Consider the following 25,705-nt stretch of genomic DNA (forward strand, 5'->3'; position numbering starts at 1 on the left):
TATATATGCATTTTTCCATTTTAGACCTTTTCAACATTCTTTAATAGTAATTAAAGTAATTCAAAGGAGATTTTGGACGGAGGTTTTGGTCGGACGTTCCAAGGAGATTTTGGTCAGCCGTCTCAATGAGGTTTTAGTCGGACGTCTCAAGGACAGTTTGGTCGGATATCCTGGGTACGGATGGTTTTGTAACATCGGACGTCTTCGGTACGCTCCAAGGATATCCCAGGATCTGAAACGTACATCTTCAAGACATATAAATGTCCCGGTGGTTCGTTCCGGGTACGTCCCGTCGTGCTGTTTGGGTCGTCACCGTCACGGAACGTCCCGCTCTCAGAACATTAACGTTTCTCTGAAACAAAAGTTTGACGTGACGTTCTGTTTCGTTGCCTGTCCATTCTTGCATATTTTTAGTATGTGAATGCGGAAAGTACAACACCGGCCGTCAATCAATTAAATTTTTGGTGAGATCGTCTCTTCAATTTGAAGTTTGCACTAAGTAATTGTTCTATTTTAGATAATAGTACATAAAACTGATTCCAAAACATTCTGAAGTGTTTATAAAAAAAATTCGTCCTCATCTAGTTTTTTAAACAATGTTTGGTACTCCCCTACCCTATTGAGAAACATTCTTTGTATCCTCAAGTTTTTCTTAGGTGGTTGCTTGCCTGCTCCTCTTCGTCCAACATTAATTCAGTTACAGTAGAACCTCGATTATCCGTCAGGGCACCGGACCAAGCGTATGCCGGATAATCGAAAAGACGGTTAAGAGAACATTAAAAAGAAATTAAAAATTCATTGTACAACTCTCAAATTTCATTTGTATGGTTTGTTTGACAATATAAGAGAAATTTGTGCTCGTACAATTGAATAAATTTAAAATATTCTGAAATCTTTGTTTGTTGTACTGTTGCTTCACATTTTGCGACTGCTGAATTTCTTAATCAGCATAAGATCATGCAATCTACTTTATTAGCTTCTTCTTGTTAAGAATACCACTCAATGAATTAATGCATATGCTATGCAGCTTCTCTAGATTATTTACGCAAACCTTTGTCAGTTACAATAGGTTCATCAACATAGCTACAGTCAAATTCCAAGTCTGTGTTAGCTTATGAATCTGTTTGGTCCGCCTTTGTTGCCATTTTAATGATTTCTTTATCTGTCAGCAATGGATAGCCGTTTGTGTCCTCATCACAAATCAAATTAACTTTTTTTTTTATTTTTTTACATTAAAATTTTTGCTTATGTAGTCAATACAACTTCTGTATGTACCCTGACGGTTAACAGAGGTGACGGTTAATGGAGAGACGGATAATCGAGGATCCACTGTACAGTAAAACCTCAATAGAACGGACCTCTATTTAACGGAATTCGGATATAACGGACAAAAAATCAGATCAAATGTAAAAAAAGTTTGAATGCAAAAAATATGAAAAATCGAATTCTAGAAGGAAAAACAACAGGGACAGGATCTCGGCACTGCTTTATGCTAACGCCGATGGATCGCATGAATTGACAACTATAATAAGGCATCATCTGGGCATAGTTCACCAGAGATATTTTCAAAAATTGGGTTTTAAGGGATTTGTACTTGCAGTGAAAAAATTTCAAGAGAAAAAACTGGTAAAACCGCTTAAAGAGGTGAAATGTTTATTGATTTTAGACAAAGCTCCTGCTAATCCCCCTGAAAATATGCTAAATTCAGAAGATGGCAACTTTAATTGTATGTTTTGCTAAAAAATACATTGCTTATTCAACCCACGAATCAGTGAATAATTTTGTCAACCAAATGATATTGCAGAAAGTTTTTAGATGACTAGAAAAGTAAAAAAGTAGCGAACAATCCTTTATTACTTTTTTAACTTACAGATTTGTAGACTGTATCTAAATACAGTAGATAGGTACCTACATAATTTAAAAAAAAATTTGATCGATTTTAAACCTATTTTTATACAACGGACTTTCGGCTTTAACGGACATCCCGTCCCCCCAATTAGTCCGTTATATCGAGGTTTTACTGTATTGCTAATTTTCTTTTGCTTACTTTGCTCATCGCTTAAATTTTTGTTTTAATTGGACGACGTAACAAACCTTGGTGAATGTTGTTCTGAAGCTATTTCTTTGTGGCATTTTTGTAATTAACTATTCTAAATGGTGAATGTTACTGCACGTACAATACGAATGAGCGATAGTTTTAACGTAACGTTACCGGTTCGTTTCAGGACGTTAACGCTCCGTAAAATGCGAATCGAGTTTAAGGCTTTTCTCCAGTGTGTGTTTGTAAATGCTTTTTCAAAAGCTTATTTCGATTAAATTGATTAGAACAAATTTCACATGTATAAGGCTTTTCCCCAGTGTGTATTCTCAAATGCGTTTTCAAATTTTCCTTTCGACTAAATTGCTTATAACAAAATTCACACTTGTAAGGCTTTGCTCCAGTGTGTGTCATTAAATGCTTTTTCAAATGCTCAACTCTACTAAATTGCTTAGAACAAATTTCGCACGTGTAAGGCTTCTCTCCAGTGTGTGTCATTGAATGCATTTTCAAATGCTCATCTCGACTAAAATGCTTAGAACAAATTTCACATTTATAAGGCTTTTCCCCAGTGTGTACTCTCAAATGTATTTTCAAATTACATGCTTCACTAAACTGCTTAGAACAAATTTCACACATGTAACGCTTTTCTCCAGTGTAACGCTTTTCTCCAGTGTGTATCCTTAAATGCTTTTTCAAATGCTCATCTCGCCTAAATTGCTTAGAACAAATTTCACATTTATAAGGCTTTTCCCCAGTGTGCACTCTCAAATGTATTTTCAAATGACCTGCTTCAGTAAATTGCGTCAAACAAATTTCACACTTGTAAGGCTTTTCTCCAGTATGTATCCTTAGATGACTTTTCAAATGTGTATTTTGACTAAATTGCTTAGAACAAATTTCGCACGTGTAAGGCTTTTCCCCAGTGTGTGTCATTGAATGCATTTTCAAATTACTTTGCTGAGAAAACTGCCTACAGCAAATTTCGCACATGTAATTATTTTCTCCAGTGTAACGCTTTTCTCCAGTGTGTATTCTTAAATGCTTTTTCAAATGATCATCTCGCCTAAATTGCTTAGAACAAATTTCACATTTATAAGGCTTTTCCCCAGTGTGTACTCTCAAATGTGTTTTCAAATTACATGCTTCACTAAACTGCTTAGAACAAATTTCACACTTGTAACGCTTTTCTCCAGTGTGTTTCCTTAAATGCTTTTTCAAAGGCCCACCTCGCTTAAACTGCTTAGAACAAATTTCGCATTTATAACGCCTTCCTCCAGTGTGAGTTACCAACGTTCTTTCTGATTTCGTTTTAACCTCCTTCTGATGTAAACCTAAAATAAAAATCAAGTTATAAAACTTTGCATACAGAAATGTCAGATAATAAACAAAGATGTAAAAATTCTAGAATAAATAATGCAGCAGTACGGTACGTGCACTCTATTTCTAACAGTTTATCTTCGTTTGTTGGTATTTTGTGGTCCAATCTAGTTGGTGCAATGTCGCGACATCAGTGGTAAGGGAGCCCAAGCGGGATTTTTGCAGTTAATCGAGCGCGTCAGAAAATCACATGGGAGATACTTTGTACCCTGTAAATGTGAAACGGTGTCAAAAACCCTTCTATTTTTTTATACTATATCGGAATTTAAAAGACTATACGTATTGAACGCCCCCGGTATAAGTGTTTTATCTGTTTGTATTGTAGCCTCGGAGATCCGTGGAAAAAATTTACACCCAAAATAACAAAATTCAGTTTGGCAACACTGTGTGAAAGTTGATAGTACCATATCCTTTTTAAGATAAGCACAACTGTAATTTAGTCCAAACAAATTAATATATTTTTTTTGCCAACAAAAATGTGATTTTTCAACCAAATAATGTTTCAAATATGATGTGCAAAATAATTTTTAACTGGGTTCTGCTAATGGGCTTGCTTTTTGTTGTCATTCAAGTAAAAAAAAATGTCACTCATTAAATCATTATTGTCCGGTTATCGTCTAATTATTTTAACTGTACTAATATCCGTCGAGTAATTCTGAATGATTAATAGGTTGTTAAAACATTTTATCTGTAGCGGCTTCTGGAATATCTTAAAAATATCGAATTTCATTGATAAAATGCACATATCCCACCGATCTTCGCTTCGACTATACGCATTTTATCTCGACGAATGCCAGGCGCAAAAGTGTCATGCCTTGTTACACGTTATTTCCTCATGAGAAAATCGAACACAAATCGTTTTTAGTTTTCTCACACAATAAAGCAATGGTGATTATTTTTTATCTGAGTAACATCTCGATCTATTTATAATACCCAGAAAGGCGGCATAATTATAAAGGACTTAATTACGTTAGGCGTCAGAGAGACCTAAACCAATGCTCCTGGACTATTACTCCTCATTTAATCCCTATTTTAAATATTTAAAAATCGTTTTTTTGCTCGCCTGAGAAATTTGGCTTTTTTCAGTTACGTCATTCTTATTCCGGGCCGGTGATATATGTATATCGTTGATTGGGAAGAATAGTATGATATTTCAAAAACATTAAGTTTACAGAAAAGACAATTAAAGATTGAGATCGGTTACGAGATCGGATTACTTAAGCAATACAATATTAAATATCGTTTTCATCAGAATAATTAAAACTTACAGTATTAACTGACAATATGAGTTTTACATCCAATCCATATACCACCCCCAACTCATATTTTTCATCCCCATTTTGAGTTATAATGCTTTTCTTTATAAAAATTTTGTACTATTTCACAATTATAAGGTTATTAGGGACAATAAAACGGAACAGTTTAAATGTTTTATGAAAGTTTAAACAACAATGAATGAAAAAAATCGCAGTTATAGTACAATACCAATATAAAAAAACAAAAAATTTGGGCTCCCATTAAAAAAAATGAAAGTTTCTACAAGTTAGCGTAAAAATCCCTATAGTATTGTGTGGTATTGTGGTATAACCGCTACATTTTTTTTTCTTTTCAAAAAGAGAGAGCAGGCTTTTTTCACTTATTCCCACTTTCTTCTTGTAAGCTTGTTTTAGAGTAACGTCACGTGCTGATGGAAGTCGTCGTTTGCTTTGAAGAACGTTTATGGTTTTAAATTCCTGTTTTTTGTACGACATTTTATATAGCAGGTGACTAGGATTTTCTTTGGTAACTTTTAAAACGCATATTCCTGAGAGAGGGACTGGTCCACCTTATTCTGTCTTAAAAGAATCCTTCATGCCCATATCACTTGATAGTTGTTTTAGATCAAAAAAATTCTCATGACCCATTTCATGTACGTTGAATGGAGTTCCATGCTTCTTTACTTGTCTAACCAATGTTACATATTTATCTGGTACGTAAACGTTCTATAATACTATAATATGTTCTATAAATTGAACGTTCTAATAACAGAATGAACGTGGTCTCCCTCGTTCTGAGTATGACCACTAATTAAAAATTTATGGGTGATGGACCTAATATTTTCCAGAATAGAAACTGCATAGATGCAATGTTAAATTATACACACTTAGTTTTGATACATAATAAAAAGAAGACGTGTCCCCTTGTGGACATGGCAATGCTGCCTGCATATCATAAACAGCGTCAATTTTATCCGGAGAATTTTTATCCATGTACTTCTCTTTTCTTGCCAGTTTTTTGTCTTCAATATGGTTATTGTACTGTTCCTGAAGTTCTTGTTTTTTACCTCGGAGGCATTAGTAAAACCCTGGTAAAAATCACACTTATCTTTTTTTGGAATAAAAAAAGATAAATTAAACTCTCCTTTGAATATATTGGAGTACATCAAGTAGTATACGTTAATTTCCCGAGTTCTTTACAACGCTACTCATAATTTCTGTGCAGGTCGGCAATAGTTTTTCCTCCTTCAATGTATTCTTTGTTTGATTGAGATCGGCAGTAGTGGCTCTCAATTCGAGGAATAGATCGAATATGACTACGCACTTCTTGTTTCAACTCTTCAGGAACACTGCTATGTTTTTCATGTCTACCTCGATTATCTGCCTGTATTATTCCATTTACTTCATTATTTTGTTTGCGTAAAATGGTCTCAATTACTTGAGAGTTAATGCAAAGAGTTGCCATAAAGAAGGATTTGCAAACACAAATTTTTTCTCCTGCGTATGTGAAAAAAAAAATGGGTTATTTAGTATCTAGTAAGAAAAGATATTTTAAGGAATAGAATGATAAAACGAAATAATTTCTTGGATTTGAGTTAAATTATGTTGAAGACAATGTTAACTAAAAATATCACGCTATACTTAGCGCAAAATTATATTCAAAACTATGTTAACTCAAAATGAAATAAAGATAAAATTCCCACAGGTGTACTTATTTTATTCAAGAGTATCATATTATTTGTAATCATCATACTGACCAAAATTATAATAAAAATAAATGCTTACCTGTTAAAGAAGAGTATGATATTTTGAAATATAATTCTCTTGCTCCAAAAATATTCACTAATAAGATGCAAGCAGTGTTAATATTTTGACTTATAATAGTATTGATTAAATAAAAATGACCTAAGCTTAGCACGAACTGTAGACAACTGAGTTACCCGAGTCTTCTCCACACCGGTTGCGTGGAAGTGGGAGATGCCATACTTGGTCACAGAGCTCTCTAGTGCTTATCGTTTAAACTGCACTTACAATATTTTTCTCCATAATAGATCCATTCATTATGAGTAGTTTGTTGATATAAACTAAAAATCAACCATTTTTGACTTATCATACTATTCTTCCCAATCAACGATATGAATATTAATTTGTTTGTGCTACAAATGTACCCCTACCATATATTAACTCTTAATACAGCGGAGTTCGTTAAGGTGGGTAAAAAAATATATCCTTAGAAAAACTAGAAATTGTCAGATTAAGATAAGGTAAGTTAATTGATGGATTCGACCGTTACTTGATGGAAGTTCATTTTATCTAACAATAAAACACTGAAAACGTTTGTTTTCTATACTTCCAGTTTTACAGGAACTAACAGACAACTTGACCAATTTCTATCATACATTAATTCACTTCATAGTAACATTGAGTTTACAATAGAAACAGAACAGAATAATTCCATAAACTTTCTAGATGTAACGATTACCAGACAACACAACAAACATGAGTTCTCCGTATATCATAAACCTACCCATACTGACACAACCATACACAATTCATCATCCCATCCTACACAACACAAATTGGCAGCCTACCATAGCATGATATATAGACTGACAGAAATTCCCATGACAAAAAATAACTTCGAGATAGAACTAAACATCATTAAACAAATAGCAGTAAACAATGGATATATCGAACAAACAGTTAACAAAAATTTAAACAAAAAACTCCATAAGAAAGCCCTGAAATTAGTGTATTCACAAATACAGAAAGAACCCAGTACCTTCTGCTCTCTCACATATACTGACAAGATAACAACAAAAATAGCCAACTACATAAAAAAGAAAAGAATAACACCAGCTTTCAGAACTAACAACAACTTAAGCAAATATATTAAGAACAATAAAAGCCGAATGAGAAAGCAATTACAAAGTGGTGTGTACAAACTAACTTGTGGTGACTGTCCGAAAACTTACATCGGTCAAACTGGCAGAACCTTTAACAAACGGATAGCAGAACACAAAAGGCCTTTTAACAATAGAAAAACAGACAATTCTATATACGCACTTCACTTTCTAGATCATAATCATTCTTTCAATGAAGAGTTCCAAATTCTGCATATTCAAAATAAATGCCTTAAGCTATCTTTTTTAAAATCTATGGAAATTATTAAATTGAAAAATACAGATATAATTCTGAATGACCAACTCGTGACAAACAGCTCCCCACTCCTCAATCTCTTCTGTTAAAGACTTAAAAAGGCAAACACATTGTAAACTATATCACTTGAGAAAGGCACTCATCTGCCGAAACAGCTGTAGTCACTTAGTTGTAAAAAATTTTGTGGAAGTATAGAAAACAAACGTTTTCAGTGTTTTATTGTTAGGTAAGTTAAGTAGGTACAAGCAGAACACTGTATATTTAAAAAATCTGACGATTTGAGCGGAGCGTAAGGAAATGAGTGAGTGACAAAGTTTCACAAAACAGCGAATATTTCGTGAAATGCACGTCAGATTGAAAAACTAAAAAATACATGTTCAATATTTTTGAAAAATCTATCAAATGATACCAAACAGGACGCCCCACGGAGAGGGGTGGGGGCTATATTTAAAATTTTAAATAGGAACCTCGCAATAGTTTGCAAAATGAACATCAGATCGAAAAACTGAAACGTACACGTATTCAATATTTTTGAAAAATCTATCAAATGACACCAAACACTACCCCCATGAAACTGAGTAGGAGGTTACTTTAAGATCTTATATAACCCATTTTTTATTGAAGATTTGGATGCATTCATTTGAATTTTATTTATAAGCAGAAAATTGAATGCAAGTCACTTAAATTTAACTGACTTGATTAACTCACTTTACTAATGTAAATGCGTATTATGCAGCGAAGGTCATTCTTATTAACATTTCCAAATAGAAAGAATTTGTTCATTGATAGAATTCTAGGCCTTCGTCAGTCCCGGATTAAGAATCTTGAGGCCCATAGGCAACCCAAGCTAAGAGGCCCTTAAGAAAGTTTTTCTTTTCCCTCCAAAACCTCGGATAACCCCTCCATCTCCGAGAGGTAAGTCCATTTTGTGCCACTGTCGAACGGTTAGTTTTTGAAACTTCGATTTGAACCCAAAAAGACTATGAAGCATGAATAAATTGTTTTCGCTACCAGTCCTGAAGATGGACTATAAAATATTTGAACTGCAATAGTTCATCATAAATTTCAGGTTCAATATAATCAGTATAGTTTTCGTGTGGTTTTGAAGCACATTCCTTTATTTGAGTATCACTCAGTTTTGGAATAACACACAAAACACCATATACTGAGTTACTGACTCATACGCTGTCAACTGACGACTCAGCTCAATAATTAGCTTATCCAAAATTGGTAGATTCATTTCAACCTCTAACTTTTCACCACCCTGTAGAAAAACTTCATTGGAATTAGCATTTAGTTTTGTTGCTCGCGTTTGTTTGCTCTCATCGGCAGAGTATTGTAGATCGCAGACCTTCTGCTCGTAGTAAGCAAAATGATCTCTTTGGAATTTTAAGAACTCCAGAAGTGAATTTAGAAGATGAACTGCAGTTTTAAGTTCAATATCTTCTCTCTGTAATGATTTACAGACAGCGTTAATACGTTCTAAAATTGTTGCCCAAAACTCATTAATTATGAAAGTTTCTTTTTTTTTGACATTTATCTCAACAAACGCTTAGCTTCATGAACTGTTTCAGCTTTCTGATTAGAGTCTTCAGCAAGAGTATGAAGAGCAGATTTGAAAGCGTTGTAACCTTTAGCCAAAGGTCTTGTTGCATGTGTCCTTGTAGTCCATTTTGTGCTGCTTATTCTTTTAAGGTCTAGATAGTGGTGAATGAGATCGCTTAGTGGAGTTTCATTTAAGCATTTGATCCTAATTTCCCAACGGTTGGGTAGAGGCTGAAAAAAAGTTGTACACGGACTGAATAAACCCAAAATACGATATTCCATTTGAGGAAGAAGGAAGAATACGTTAGCCAATCTCTTTTAATTTTTGTTCCACTGATATGTTTTCGAAAAACCATAGATTGTGTAAAAATCTTGTAATGCCTACAAAATTTCCTTTTGATGCTGAAAAACTTCCATCAAGGTTTTTACATTCTAAAGACCTTTCCCAATTCAAAATTTTCGTACTCCATCAGATATTGTATTCCGTAATCAAATTCGTCAAAGGCAAAAAGTGCATTCTTGACTATGAGCTCTGTGTTCAAGAGCCATGGCATCACTCTAAAAACAAAGATAAGGCTCCTTAAATGTTACGTGTACTCAGTGCTTTTATACGGAGTAGAAACGTGGACCTTGAAGGCGGAAACTCTATCGAAACTTCAAGCTTTTGAGCTATGGCTGTACAGAAGGATCCTGAAAATACCATGGACAGACAAAGTCACCAATGAAGAAGTACTACGGAGGATGAACACAACCGAAGATTTAGTCAACATTGTGAAGGGCCGTAAGCTGCAGTACTTAGGGCATATAATGAGAAATCATGGCAGATACCAGCTACTCCAGTGCATTTTACAAGGTAAAATTGAAGGAAAAAGGACCCCAGGACGAAGAAGAATATCCTGGCTTGCTAACCTGAGAGCATGGTATAGAAAGACCTCAACTCAACTATTCCGTATAGCAACTAACAAAGTCATCATAGCCAGAATGATCGCCAACGTTCGGAACGGACAGGCACCCTAAGAAGAAGAATCAAATTCGTAAAAATATATTCAATTTATCTTTAACTTGAATTTCTAACTTAGTTTCTGTTTCTGGTTTTTTAACTTCTTGAACTGGAATAGAGCTGCCGTTACATGTTTTGTATCTTCTTCAGTTACGGAAGCTATGTTTCCCTCAGTTATTTCTATTTCGTTGGTTGCAGCTTCACTAGCTATGGATTTCAGTGTGAAACTGAGTTTAAATAAGTTTTGGTTCTCTTTTAGATTTTTTTTAAGGATCTTTTCTTTCTCCTGATTTTTCTTGTGTTTTTCGGCTCAACTCTCGAATATTTTTTCTTATTTCCATCTAGCACCGTTCTTTCTACCAAAGCGCATTCCTTAGCGATTTATTCTCACAACATAGACTTTCTATGTGATCAAAAGTATGCATTCTAGTAGTTTTATACGTTCACCATCACTGTTATGGTACTGCATTGCGCGATATTTGAATTTTTGAACAAAATATGATTTAAAATTTTTAATTAATTATAATTATTATTTTTTCGTTTTGGGTCCTGCGAGGCCCCCTTTGGGGCCGAGGCCCCTAGGCAACTGCCTACTTTGCCTATTGGTAATCCGGCACTGGCCTTCGTTAAAATAAATTTGACTTGAGAAGCACCATCATAAGTGTTAGTTGATTCAGGAAGACTAAAACTTACTATGTTTACTGGAAATTAACCACAGTTTTAGATTAAAATGTTTATTGTCACGTTTCGGTTTCCATTTCGGAAATAGTTTCCAAAATACGTAAACAATTAAATTGTATTAAGATGTCACAAGAAAATAATTTCAGAACGTCAGGAAGATTGAAGATCAGAATATTGGCTCCGTGCGTCTCCCCTCTATTTACAGAAATTTACAGTCACCTGACACGCTGTCAGTTTTGTAAAGCCGTTTTCGTATTGACTCTTATGGAATTATTTTGTTAAACTTGAATATTTTATTTTCTAGTGATAATAAACGAATACGAATTGTTAACATTCATTAGTTATTCTTTTACAATGTCATTTTTATAGTTCAACAAAAATATTGTTTGTCGTTAATAAAGATATATTGACATAATTTGCGATAGTGAGGTTATATAGGATATACCGTATCCGTACTTTTTGGAGTCAATTCGGATTTATCAGAGCTAAAAAGTGTATGTAAGATGTACAAATATTATAAAAACGTAAATAATATTATTATACCATGTGTATATTGCCACATCCTTTGTATAGAAAAAGTTAATCTCAGTTCATCCTTATAACAGCATTAATTAATTTTATTCTTTGGTCTAATTTTTTTGGGAACGAGGAAAATAAAAGTATTTCACATCACTAGTTTTCCATGTATTTTTACAGTGAATAACACAACAAATAACGTGATATGGCATTGTTTTTAAATGTCCCATTTAAACATACAATAAAGCGTCCTTACAAAGATTCAAGCAACCGCCACCATGAGCAGGTCGGTCGACTTTGCTTTGACACTTTGTTAACGCTCGGAGCGAATAAGAACGTTTTTAGATCCTTCTTCTCGCTCTTTTCTCAGCCTTAACTTTGACATTTCCTGTTTCAAAACTTTAATTTCATTTTGAACACCTTCCATTACTCGAATAATTTTGAGCACTCTTTTAAAAGATAAACGGCAACCGCTGCAGAAATATACTAGTTGGGTTCTTTTTTAATAACAACGGGACTAGTTCAAAGCAGTGGTGGCCCGTGAGGTAGTGCCATAGAGCCATGGCACGAAGCTAGGACAAATAATCCCCACAAATTATCCCTGGACAAAAGATCCCCGGACAAAAAATCCCCGGACAAAAAATCCCGGACAAATAATCCCCACAAAAAATCCCGGACAAAAAATCCCCAAGAAATATTTGCTGTCGAATAGTTCTCTAAAAGTTTTCGTGAAATTTTAACAAATTTCGAATTCCAATTCCATGCTGAAAACTTTAAATTATGCATGACAAAAAGTGTGAGCTTTTACAAACAACGTGGAAAATATGGGGAATGAACTAAGACCCCGTTTCCATGACAGGCGGTTAACGCGCGATTACAACTACATACATTTTACTTGAGGGCGTCCACATGCCAACGCGCGTCTTAAGGTACTAGTACACTTTAGAAGACCAAAAATAATCATTTTTTTCAGGAATTTTTTTTTCAGAATCTGTATTAAAAATGAACATAAAATTTTATACGTATTAATATCTAATTCTTATAGAATACAAAAAATATATCTTTTTTCATTTATGCACGTGCACTAATATTGTAGAGGGCGCGAAATTCGAGGCCTCGAAAAATGATGGCGGACAGATAATCTCAGGATTGGGATATCTGAAACAAAAAAATCGTACTGCATTTGCAAAAGGACGATCTCTTACGTGACAATTTACCACAATTTGACCAAAAAATAAAAAGGAAATATTTTTAACCATGAAAAACTGAAAAAAAAACGGGCGATTTTTTCACAAATTTTTTTCAAATTTCCGTAAAATATTTTTTTTTTTGGAATTTTTCACTATCGGTGGTAAATTGGCACGTAAGAGACCCCCCTTTTTCAAATGCCGTACGATTTTTTTGTTTCAGAGATCCCAATCCTGAGATTAACTGTCCGCCATCGGAACTACTTTTTTTCGAGGCCTCGACTTTGGCGCCCTCTACAATATTAGTGTACGTGCATCAATGAAAAAATACCTATTTTTTGTGTTCTCTAAGAGTTAGATATTAATATGTAATAAGTTTTATGTTCATTTCTAATAAAGGTTCTGAGAAAAAAAAATCTTGAAGAAATGTTTATTTTTGGTCTTCTAAAGTGTACTAGTACCTTAATGACCTAAATCGCGCGTTAGCATGTGAACGGTCTTCAGTAAAATGTATGTAGTTGTAACCGCGCGTTATCAAAACGCACGTTAAGCGCCTGCCATGAAAACGGGGCCTTAGCTCATTCCCCATATCTTCCACGATTTTTGAAAAAACTTAGACTCTTTTGTCATGTATAATTTGAAGTTTTCAGCATGGAATTGAAATTCGAAATTTGTTAAAAGGACCCCGCACAAATATTATGGAAAATAGGTCCCAGTGGATTTCGTTCATACTTTGGGAAAATACTCTTTGAAGCATCCTGATAAAAAGTTCTCATGGGCACAACTCAATCGTATGAAGGATTTTCAAGATATAGAGGCACAAACTCGGAAAATTATAAGATTTACAGGGTATTCCAATTCCGTGAGTTACTGGTTATTTGGCAACATGTAGAAGTTTGGATCAAGGAAAAGTACTAGTAGTCTAGGATTTTTTCCTGGCTATCCAATGGCGACCTTTACTTTGACCTTGACCTTCAACGGACGTCATCTTCTTCTAGAGATTCGAGGGTTTTAGGCATTAAATTGATATAAACAGATTACTCATGGGTTTTTGGGATCACAAAACACGAATATGCCATTAGCATTGACCTCCGGATGACGTGGTGGCCAGGGCCACTGCAAGGGACGTCATCTTCTAGAGTTTCGATGGTTTTCGGCATTTAATTGATGCAAATGAATTACTGGAGCGCGTTTTGAGGTCGCTGAACACGAATATGCCACCAGAACCGACTCCCGGAGCACCTGGTTTCCAAGGTCAATGAAAGGGGTTCCTGGAGTTTCGAGGGTCTTTGGTACTACATTGATGCAAACGGATTACTCATAGGTTTTTGGAGTTGCTGAACACGAATGCCCCACCAGAACAGACATCGGAGTACCTGGTGCCAAAGGCACGTCATGCTTTGGAGGTTCGAGAGCTTTCGGTAATAAATTAGTGTAAACCGATTACTCACAGGTTTTTGGGGCTGCTGAACGTAAATTCGATATCATATCCGATCCACGGAGCACCTGGTGCCTCAGGCAGGTCTTCTTCTGGAGTTTCCACAGGTTCCTGCATTAAATTGATGCAGATGGGTATTACTCATTAGTTTTTGGGGCTGCTAAACACATATACGCCATCAGAACAGACACCGGGGTACCTGGTGCCTAAGGCACGTCATCTTCTGGGATTTCGACAGCTTTCGGTACTAAATTGAACTGAACACGAATATGACATAGATAAAAGACTCTGGAGTATCTAGTGGCCACGATAAATACCACTATCAAAATAGAATGTAGTAAATCGATATTTAAATAAATAAAGGAAAAGGATTGTCAGATATTAATTGAGTTTATATTTTTTTATAAATAATTAAAACAATTGAAGAGCACAATATAGTTATTTTATTAATATTTTTGACTGAAAACGGCATAAAGGACGTACAAAGGACAGGTTACAGAGGTTGGGATCAAAATAACATCTGCAAGTTTGTGTCAATATCTATATTCGTTATTTTTTTGATGAATATAGATGTTGTTGACCGATCAGATATAAAATCTGTGTTTAGCATTACCCGGCATCAACCACGTGGACGTATTAACAGGTATTTAATTCCATGTTGTGAATGTGCATGTGAGTATAGGTGTGTATGGGTTTATAGAAATTTCAAAAACCTATAACTAATCCGTTTGCATTAATGTAGTACCAAAGACCCCCGAAACTCCAGGAGCCCCTTTCATTGACCTTGGAAACCAGGTGCTCCGAGAGTCGGTTCTGGTGGCATATTCGTGTTTTGCGATCCCAAAAAGCCATGAGTAATCTGTTTATATCAATTTAATGCCTAAAACCCTCGAAACTCTAGAAGATGACGTCCGTTGAAGGTCAAGGTCAAAGTAAAGGTAGCCATTGGATAGCCAGGAAAAAATCCTAGACTACTAATACTTTTGCTTGATCCAAACTTCTACATGTTGCCAAATAACCAGTAACTCACGGAATTGGAATACCCCGTAAATCTTATAATTTTCCGAGTTTGGGCCTCTATATCTTGAAAATCCTTCATACGATTGAGTTGTCCATGAGAACTTTTATCAGGATGCTTCAAAGAGTATTTTTCCAAAGTATGAACGAAATCCACTGGGACCTATTTTCCATTAGGTTTGTGCGGGGTCCTTTCAGGAAAACTTTTAGAGAACTAATGTTGAATGGGTTGCATATGTGAGTTCATTTTAAATTAAGTAAAGAAACACATAATTACTCACAATCATTTAATAATACTTCGACGACCGATTTCGATCTCTACAATATTCAAATCATCTTCAGGTCGGCGTTACAAGTAGTTAAATGCTATAATTAAAGAAAGTCAGAGTTAGAACATTGTCTGGTTGTATCAAAATGCAAATAAAAAGCTCAAAAATTTGGAAAAGTATGTAACTGTTGACATTTCAGAACAACAAACTGATACATACGTATGCACACTTATGAGAAACAGGTACTCATAAGCACGCATACGCACATAGATGCATGCGGTTTATGACTATTTGTTAAATTAAGTTAAATTTTAAAATTATTAAAAATGTTTTCTAAAAAACTGTATAATTTTGATCCACTTAAGGCGCGTCCAAACCAAATTTGCGGTTCGCGAACAGCTCGCGAACTATTGCGAGCTGCTCGCTAATTTTAACCGAACAAGACGTCTACACCAAAAATTAGAGTGGTTCGCGAACAGTTCTATAGAACAGTACGCTGCGGTTCGCATTGGTTGCATTGCTTTGCTGTCCTCACCCATTTTAAAACAAGGCTGTTATATGGATACTATAATTATTTTCTTTTTGTATTCTGCATTTCTGGGGTCCCGTAAATTGGAATGTTTACGGTATTCCTCTATTAATGTAATAATTTCATCTTCGGACCATTCCATTTTCGATAAACATGCAGTAATTAACTATGACTTAATTAACTACCTATATTATTTATTATACTACTTACTATTAATTAACTATTTACTATTAATTAACTGTATTAATTATTAAACTTAACTCTATTAACTTATTAATTACAGTAGCATTGTTTATCTACACATGTTATTTATAGTATCATGTCTACACATGGTCTAGTTATACAATGATAGTAGTAAATGTAGTAATATGTATGTAGCGGAACACGCCTCATGAGGGGGATTGTCGACTTCAGCGGTCACTTGTCTGGAGGCCGGCAACGGGTATCTTGATAATGGATTCCAATGGTAAATTAATAAATAATTAATAAAGTACAATAATGTTGGTTTCATTTAAATAACATTAGAAACCACATTATAACATGGCGCAGTCAGATTAGTCTCTGGCAAATAAGTAATCAGAGTGATTAAATAAGCAGCAAATTAAGTAATTATGGGTGATAATAGGGGCGTTGCTCCAATGGACATGAGTGGCAATGTAGCTGAAAATTGGAAGATTTGGAGGTCCAGGTTTGAAAACTACCTCATTGCTAGTGAAATAAGCAAGAAAGATGAGGCTATACAATGTGCCCAGGTCCTGCACAACATTGGTGAGGAAGTCTTTCGAATATAAACAACATTTGTGTTTGAAGATGAAAAAAAAATAAACTACAACCTTTATTAGATAAATTTGAGAGTCATTTTTTGCCAAAAGAAAACCTTACATTTGAAAGATATAAATTTTTCTCATATAAACAATTACATGGTCAAACTACTGAACAATTTGTCACAGAGTTGAAGAAAATGGCTATGAAATGCAAATTAGGTGACTTGCAAGATGACTTAACCAAAACTATGGTAATCTGTGCCTAAATGATCAGTATGTGAAAAAGGTTTTGCTTCAAGAAGAAGACAGCCTCAGCCTGGATAAAGTAGTGGAAAGGTGTGTAATTTTAGAAGCCTCGGAAGAGCACAGCGAACATATGTCAGGCAACACTAGAACGGTGGATACAGTTAACTCACTTCACAGTTTCAAGTCCAGGAAGGAAGCCAGTCAAAATCTACAGCATAAATCAGGGTTTATAAAGAAGATTAGTGGCTGTTCAAGATGTGGTGGTAGCCATTTGGTAAATAAGTGTCCGGCTTATGGTAAAGAGTGCAATTTTTGCCATGTTCCTATTCATTTTGAAAGCAAATGTATGAAGAAAAAGAACATGAAGGTAAATGAGATAATACAGGAAGTACACACTGTAAGTTTTGATAATTTAGTAGTAAATGATAATTTAGTAGTCAATGATAATTTAGTTTTGATTGGTTCAATTGATAATATAGATTCTATAATATCAGATAAAGAATGGACCACTAATTTATGTATAAATAATAAAAATACAAATTTCAAAATTGATACAGGTGCAATGGTTAATGTTATTTGTAACGGTTTGTTTAAGAGGTAGGCTTGAAACATAACATTATAAAAAAATTGATTGCAAATTAAGATCTTATACAGGAGATCAATTTAAAATGTTTCAGAAATGATCAATGTTATGACCTAGAATTATTTGTGGTTAAGGGAAATACACCAGCAATTTTGGGTCTGGGCAGTTCTGTGTCACTAAAATTAATTAAAAAAGTTGATTCTGTAAGTACAATACAAAATAACGAATACAAACATTTAATAAATAAATTCTCTAATGTTTTCCAAGGAATTGGATGTATCAAAGAAAAATGTTCCATTAAGTTGTTGCCTAATAGCAAGCCTGTTGTACAACCAATCAGGAAGGTACCGTTTCCTTTAATGCAGTCTTTAAAAGTGGTCCTAGAGGAGTTGGTTGAAGAAAATATCATTGAGAAAGTACAAGGGCCTTCTGATTGGGTAAATGCTTTGGTTTTAGTCAGAAAACCGAACAATAAATTGAGAATTTGTCTTGATCCTCAGGATTTAAATAAAGTAATTAAGAGAGAACATTGTCAAATACCAACTTTTGAGGAAATTTCTAGCAAGTTAGCAGATGCTGTAATATTTAGTACCCTAGATGCTACGAATGGATTTTATCAAATTTCGTTGGACAGTGAGAGTGCTAATTTATGTACTTTTGGAACACCCTATGGCAGATATAAATTTTTGCGCCTGCCATATGGAATTAAATCTGCTCCAGAAATTTTCCAAGATCGTTTCAAAGAAATATTTGGTGGAATTGACGGTACAGCTATATATATATATATATATATATATATATATATATATATATATATATATATATATATATATATATATATATATATATATATATATATATTGATGATATAATAGTTTGGGGAAGAAATAAAAACGAACACGATGAAAGACTAAGAGTGGTTTTGGAAACAGCAAAAAACAACAACATTAAATTTAATATTAACAAATGTAGATTTGGTGAAAATAGCATTAAATACATGGGGCACATAATTTCAAAAGAGGGTATCATGCCAGATTTCTCTAAGATAGAAGCAATTTCGCAATTGCCCAAGCCTGTGAATAAGCAAGATATACAACGTGCACTAGGAATGTTAACTTATGTAAGTATAAAAATTTTTTCAGATAAAACAAAACCACTAAGAAATCTTCTAAAACATGATGTAGAATTTATTTGGGATATAGAGCATGATATTGCTTTTAAAAATCTGAAAGACATTTTAGCAAGTAGGCCTGTTTTACAATTCTTTAATCCCAATAAAAATATTGTAATTTCAGTGGATGCTTCCCAATCAGGGGTTGGAGGTTGTTTATTACAGAATGGTTTACCTTGTGCGTATGCCTCCAAAGCACTCACTGAAACCCAAACTCATTACGCACAAATAGGAAAAGAATTGTATGCTATTAGGTCTGGATCCCGCGTATGAAAAAAAAGTTGATTAATAGCCAGCTGAAAATTTGTTAATAGCTTAAGGGTGTCTAGTCGGACAAACTTTGATATATGGGAACACTGGAACAGGGGAAGTTTTAATTGTGGAACAGGTTAAAAATTTGGAACGGTCAGACCACGAAAACGGCACATGTATTTTGTCCGACAGAACAGACTTAAACTCTTCAAACAGAGATTAAACTCTCATGCAAAAATCAGACTGCTATTTATCACCAAATAGGCGTTTTAATGAGTGGAACATGTAGAATATGTCAAATGACAGGAATTATGGCAGGTGATAAATAGCAGTCTGGGCCCGGATTACGTACACTCGATACGCATCGTATCCGCCATGTTTTCCCATAATGCGCTACAGTAAAACATGGCGGATACGATGCGTATCGAGTGTACGTAATCCGGGCCCAGATTTTTGCATGAGGGTTTAATCCAGTGGGATTTGAGGCAGACAATTTGATGACTTTAATTGGGAAATTATATTGAAATTTTTAAGAACTCTGAGATTAAAGAGCAGGTATTATTACCTTTTGATAATAAATAATTATTAAAGTTAAAGTTAAAACGAATACTCATTTAAAAAATATTTAACGCTTATTTACTGCATTAGAACGACCCATTTAGTAATCACAAGAAAAATCCAATTCCGGATTAACAAAAAATATAAAGTCATTGTAACCTTGAAACCCTGTATATTAAAATTTTCAAGATTGGTTTGCACATTTGAAAAGAGCACAAAAAACTGAGTTTACAGGTTCACTTAAATTTTGTGCTCAGAAAATTTAATGACTTTAATTTTGGCATTAAATATACTGAAACTCTAAGGCAAGCCGCACGCTAACGAAACATGAAACGTAAAACATGAGACATGAAACGTAAAACATGAGACATGAAACGTAAAACACGTGTCATGAAAATAAAACACGGCTAAACAAATCTTGAAGTCCGCCTACCAATGAAACGAGTGTGATTTATGCTCATAAAACATTTTTATTTTCGGAGAGTTTCATAAATGGCCGGACGTTTATTTATTTAGCAGTGTTTTATTTCCATGAAACGTGATTTACGTTTCATGTTTCTTTGATGTGCGGCCTGCCTAAGAGTAAAAAAGCAGGTTTTTAAAGCACTTGGAATAATAAATTATTAAAGTTAATGAATACATACTCATTTTAAAAATAATCCATACTTATTTATTATATTGGAACAACCCACTTACTTATCATTAGAAAAACCCAGGTTCGGATTAACAAAAAAAAATAAAAAATAATTATGACCTTGAAATAACACCCTGTATATGAAAATTTTAAAAAACCGTTTGCACATTTGGGAGGAGCACAAAAAACTAAGTTTAATTGCCAGCTTCAATTTTTTGTGCAGACAATTTAAGGACATTAATTTCGAAATAATTACATATTTATATCGAAATTTCTGTTATAAGTTCTTAAAAATTTCGACGTACATAATTTCAAAATTAATTGAAGTCATTAAATTGTCTACGCAAAAAATGGAGGTGAACTATTAAACTTAGTTTTTGTGCACTTTTCGGATGTGCAAACGAGTTTTGAAAATTTCAATATACAGGGTGTTGTTTCAAGATCACAATCACTTTATATTTTTTTATTAACCTGGACCTGGATTTTTGTTGTGATTACCCACATAACAATTTCATGTTCTTAGTAGATTCATAGAACATACTTTTCAGAAAAAGTATATACTAAGAATATGCGTAATTACCATTGCGAATGTGCAGAGCACATACTGAGTATATACTACATTACAGTACTTAAACGTTCTATGTATATACTTAGAATGTACTACCGCACTTCTTCTCAGTATATACCAAGAATATACTTTTTAGGATATTCTAAGAAGGTGCTATAAACCTTCTATTTATATACTTAGAATGTACTACCTCACATCTTTTAGTATATAGGAAGAATGTACTTTTTAGTATATGGGAAGAATATTACAAGGAAGTGCTATATTGCTCAGAAGCATGTTTTCAGCATCACCGAATCTCATCCTAGGTTCTACTTTCTACTAAATTTACATATTACATATGAGAATGTAGTTAGTACATTCTACAATATTACTTAAAAAGTAAATATAAAATATTATATAAATTTTAGTTAGTTATATCAATATTATATAGGTAAGTAGGTATATATATTTAGTTATTATGTGCATATAAAAATAAAAATGCTGAATATATAAATTTATATATTCATATTCATATACCTATCGTACCCAAATAAATATTATGTAACATATGTATGTAAATAACTAAAATTTATATGTTGCTTATATGTACCTATATACATACTTACTATTTAAGTAATATTGAAGTACCAAAATGAATTTTTTATTTGTAAGTTGACAGCAAACAAAATAAAACGTTTAATTATGCATGTTCCTATTCCTGGTTGAAATACTTGGTCTTCCTCACAACACAGCATAGACATTGTTAGTGTTAAGTGTAGACACAAATGCCAAATGCCTATTCAGTAACTATTTTCATATTTTGTATTTTTCCTTTGTTCCCAACCCCCTACCCGCTAACCCCTATGCAGGTATGCAGCGGTCGTTTCCGCTTTGTTTGTGCCGGTTGTGGGTTTTGGCTCAGCCACACAGCTTACCTGAATGTCAATTCCATGTAAAAATAAAATTCTTCATAAGAATACTCAATAAACTTAATCAAAATAGTAAATGCATTTCAGTTATGAAAGCGAAACGACAATTTCTCCTTTTTCGTTAATACAATTAATTCTTAAACATTTTTACCATACAATTAAAACAATTTTAAATAATGAATTCGGTAGTTTAATTAATAGTACCTACATACATAAATTTTTAAATTTCATTAATTATTCTTAACGAAGTTGATAATCTATAGGCTAACATTATTCTTCCTATACATACATATATATTATTTTTAAGATATTTTAAAAGTATCTACTTATAAGTATGTGTTAAGTATGTACTTATAAGTATGTGCTAAGAATATTCGGTAAAAGTATATTCTGAGAATAGTATCTACTTATAAGTATGTGTTAAGAATGTACTTATAAGTATGTGCTAAGAATATTCGGTAAAGGTACATTCTAAGAATAAACTTTTACGAATATTCCGAGTTACTACGTACACGAATGTACTCAGTATATTCGGTACGAGAATATACTTTAAAGTATGTGCAAAGAACATGAAATTTAGAATGTTTTTTAAGGTACATGCTATGCTTGTACTACGCATATACTAAAAAGAATATACTCTGACGAATGTTGGTAGTATATGCTTAGAACATGATACGAACATCATTGTTATGTGGGTAGTAGTAAGTGGGTCATTCAAATGTAGTAACCAAGTACAATTGATTATTGTTAAAATCAGAATTTATTCATTAAATTCGATAATTTATTATTAAAAGTGCTTTAAAAACCTGGTTTTTAATCTCAGAGTTCTTAAAATTTTCAATATATTTCATTTCAAAATTAAAAAGATTAAATTTTCTGCACAAAAATTAAAGCAAACCTATAAACTCAGTTTTTGTGCTCTTTTCACATATTCAAACGGGTTTTGAGAATTTCAATATACAGGATGTTATATCAAAGTCAAAATCAATTTAAGTGTAATTTTTTTAATCCGGACCTGGATTTTTCCTCCGATTAGTAGTTGGGTGGTTTGGCTTCTAAATATGACATATGTGGACCATATATCAAAAAAATATACAACGTGGTTATAAAGTATGGGTCCAGAAATAAATGGACAAATTCGATAAAACCACCCTGTAACTCGGTTATAAAAATCGATGGGGCAATAAATGTAGAATATCTAGCACCGTCTCAGTGACCTCTATTCGCCATTTAAGTATTTCCGTTTCCCAATGAAACACCCTGTATACTACTTCATCCATGCGGCCCGCAAGGTGTGGCAGTGGCAGTAGCTAGTATGTGGCCCAGGAGAAAAAAAGGTTGAGTATCGCTGCGCTGGTTTAATCTCTGTTCGGAGAGTTTAAGTCTGTTCTGTCGGACGAAATAAATGTGCCGTTTTCGTGGTGTGACCATTCCAAATTTTTAACCTGTTCCACAATTAAAACTGCCCTGTTCCAGTGTTCCCATATATCAAAGTTTATCCGACTAGACACCCTTAAGCTATTAACAAATTTTCAGCTTGCTATTAATCAACTTTTTTTTCATATGCGGGATCCAGACCTATATCTGTTTTGGGTTAAACAAATTTTATCAATATATCTATGGACAAAAAGTAACAGTGGAGACTGACCACCAACCGTTAATATCAATATTTAAAAAACCTTTAAATAAATGTCCTGCAAGACTTCAAAGAATGATGTTGCAATTACAAAAGTTTGATATTGATCTTAAATATAAACCAGGGAAATATCTAATTATAGCAGATGCTTTGTCTCGAGCACATTTAACCCAAAGCAACAATAATGATATTTTGGGGACTTTGGATGATGATATTGAGTCAGGTTTGCATGGTTAGACTGGAGTTAAATGCAACAGATGAAAAAATTAAAGAATTTCAAGACCAAACTACAAAAGATATTGTTTTAAATGAATTGAGACAAGTTATTTTAAATGGATGGCCCAATAACTCTAAAAAACTTAAAGATCACACAACTTTTTGCTCCTTTTAAATCAGAGTTGACAGTGGTAGATGGGTTAATTTTTAATGGTAAGTGTTTGGTTGTACCAAAAATTTTACAAAGAGAAATGCTAGACCGCATTCATTATAGTCATTTAGGTATAAATAAGTGTATTAAATTAGCCCAGGAGTCCTTATATTGGCCTGGCATGGTACAACAAATTAAAGATAAAATTTCTTTATCATCAATGTTTGACATATGCAAATTCTCAAAATAAAGAACCTTTAGTACCACATGAAATACCACATCTACCCTGGAATAAAGTATCTTGTGATATTTTCGAAATAAAGGGTAGAAAATTTTTACTAATAGTAGATTATTACTCTAAATATATTGAATGTGAAGACCTTCATAACAATACTTCAAGTGATAATTTAATTAAAATTCTTAAACGCGTATTTGCACGACATGATATTCCATTGACATTAATCAGTGATGGTGGTTCACAATTCACATCAACAGAATTTAATGATTTTTGCAAAAAATGGGAATTTGAACATATTGTAACATCACCTACTAATGCTCAATAGAATGGCATGGCTGAACGAAATGTACAAACAGCCAAAAAAATGTTTAAAAAAATTCTTGGAGAAGGGAAAGATATAAATATGGCTCTTCTCCACTACAGATCCACACCTGTTGTTGATCATATATCTCCTTCTGAACTCTTAATGTCTCGGAAATTGAGAACTAATTTATTGACAACAAAAAATGAAGCTCTGCCTAAGGTTGCTGACGTACACTATAAAAATATTATTAAGAAAAATCAAATTAAACAACAAAATTATTATAATGTAGGTAAAAGATCATTGCCTGAACTGCAGCCAAATGAACATGTTTATGTCCAAACTCAGCCAAGAGGCAATTGGTTTCCTGGTAAGGTTTTAGATAGAGTTAGGGACAGAACTTATAAAGTACAAATGAAAAATGGTTCAACTATATTAAGGAATAGAAAATTTATCAAAAAATTAAACAAAACAGACAATGAAATATCAGAGACAAACCATTATTCATTTAGTACAGAGGAAAAAGAAACACCTAGTTGTAGTAGTAGTAGTGCGATTAAATATTATATTGAAATGCCAATTGATGTTGAACATTCTAGTGAAAACTGTGTAACAGATGATATTATTGAATATAATAGGCCCCAAGCAACAACCTCAAATCGTAACAATGAAACTCTTCTGGAAAGTGAGAATATTAGTGTAAATTCAGATCCAGAACAGGACAGTGATGAAAGTGAATATGAGGAGTGTATTACCATAGTTGTTAATAAAAACAACTCATCTGATTCAGATTTGGAGAGACAAATTATAAAGAAAGTCAATGTTACGGCTTCTGGTTTTAAGTAGGTTTAAGTTTTTTGTAATGTTAAATTTAATGCTTTTAGAAAGGGAGATGTAGTAATATGTATGTAGCGGAACAAACCTCATGAGAGGGATTGTCGACTTCAGCGGTCACTTGTCTGGAGGCCGGCAACGGGTATCTTGATAATGGATTCCAATGGTAAATTAATAAATAATTAATAAAGTACAATAATGTTGGTTTCATTTAAATAACATTAGAAACCACATTACAACAGTAAACAACAATAAAAAAGCAGCAAGCCACGTTAAAATATTTTAACATCAAACTAAAGTAAATACGAACATAACCCCTTTTTAGTTTAAGCGAACTTCAATACGTCCAGACCGTTTTGTTTACTAACTGGTTGTTCGCGAACAAACACTTTGATGTTACCGCTATCCAAGCGAACTTTGAGCGAACAGCGAATTGTTCGCGAACCCATTACGAACTGTCCGCGAACCCATTACGAACTGTCGTCCACACAGCTGTTCGAGAACAGCTCGTTAAGGTTCGCGAACAGCTCGCGAACTTGGTTTGTACGCGGCTTTACATGCCGTTATAAGGGATGCTTTGTAAGTTCATCGATAACAGATTTTTCTGCCTTCAGGATCCATTTCAATTCA

At 33.7% G+C, this 25,705-nt stretch overlaps 1 protein-coding gene across 1 annotated transcript in view; it reads right to left on the minus strand.

The window, feature by feature from the left end:
- LOC126888828 (zinc finger protein 271-like) overlaps nt 1-25,705 on the minus strand; it is a 57,492-nt gene continuing 31,787 nt past the window's right edge. Inside the window, exon 2 of the mRNA XM_050657245.1 lies at nt 1-3,372. Within this exon, the coding sequence (XP_050513202.1) occupies nt 2,258-3,372 (1,115 nt within the window). The 3' untranslated portion in view covers nt 1-2,257. The remainder of the gene's footprint in view (nt 3,373-25,705) is intronic.

This window comes from Diabrotica virgifera, chromosome 7 (genome assembly GCF_917563875.1).
Source record: "Diabrotica virgifera virgifera chromosome 7, PGI_DIABVI_V3a".
In the NCBI taxonomy this organism is placed as follows: domain Eukaryota; kingdom Metazoa; phylum Arthropoda; class Insecta; order Coleoptera; family Chrysomelidae; genus Diabrotica; species Diabrotica virgifera.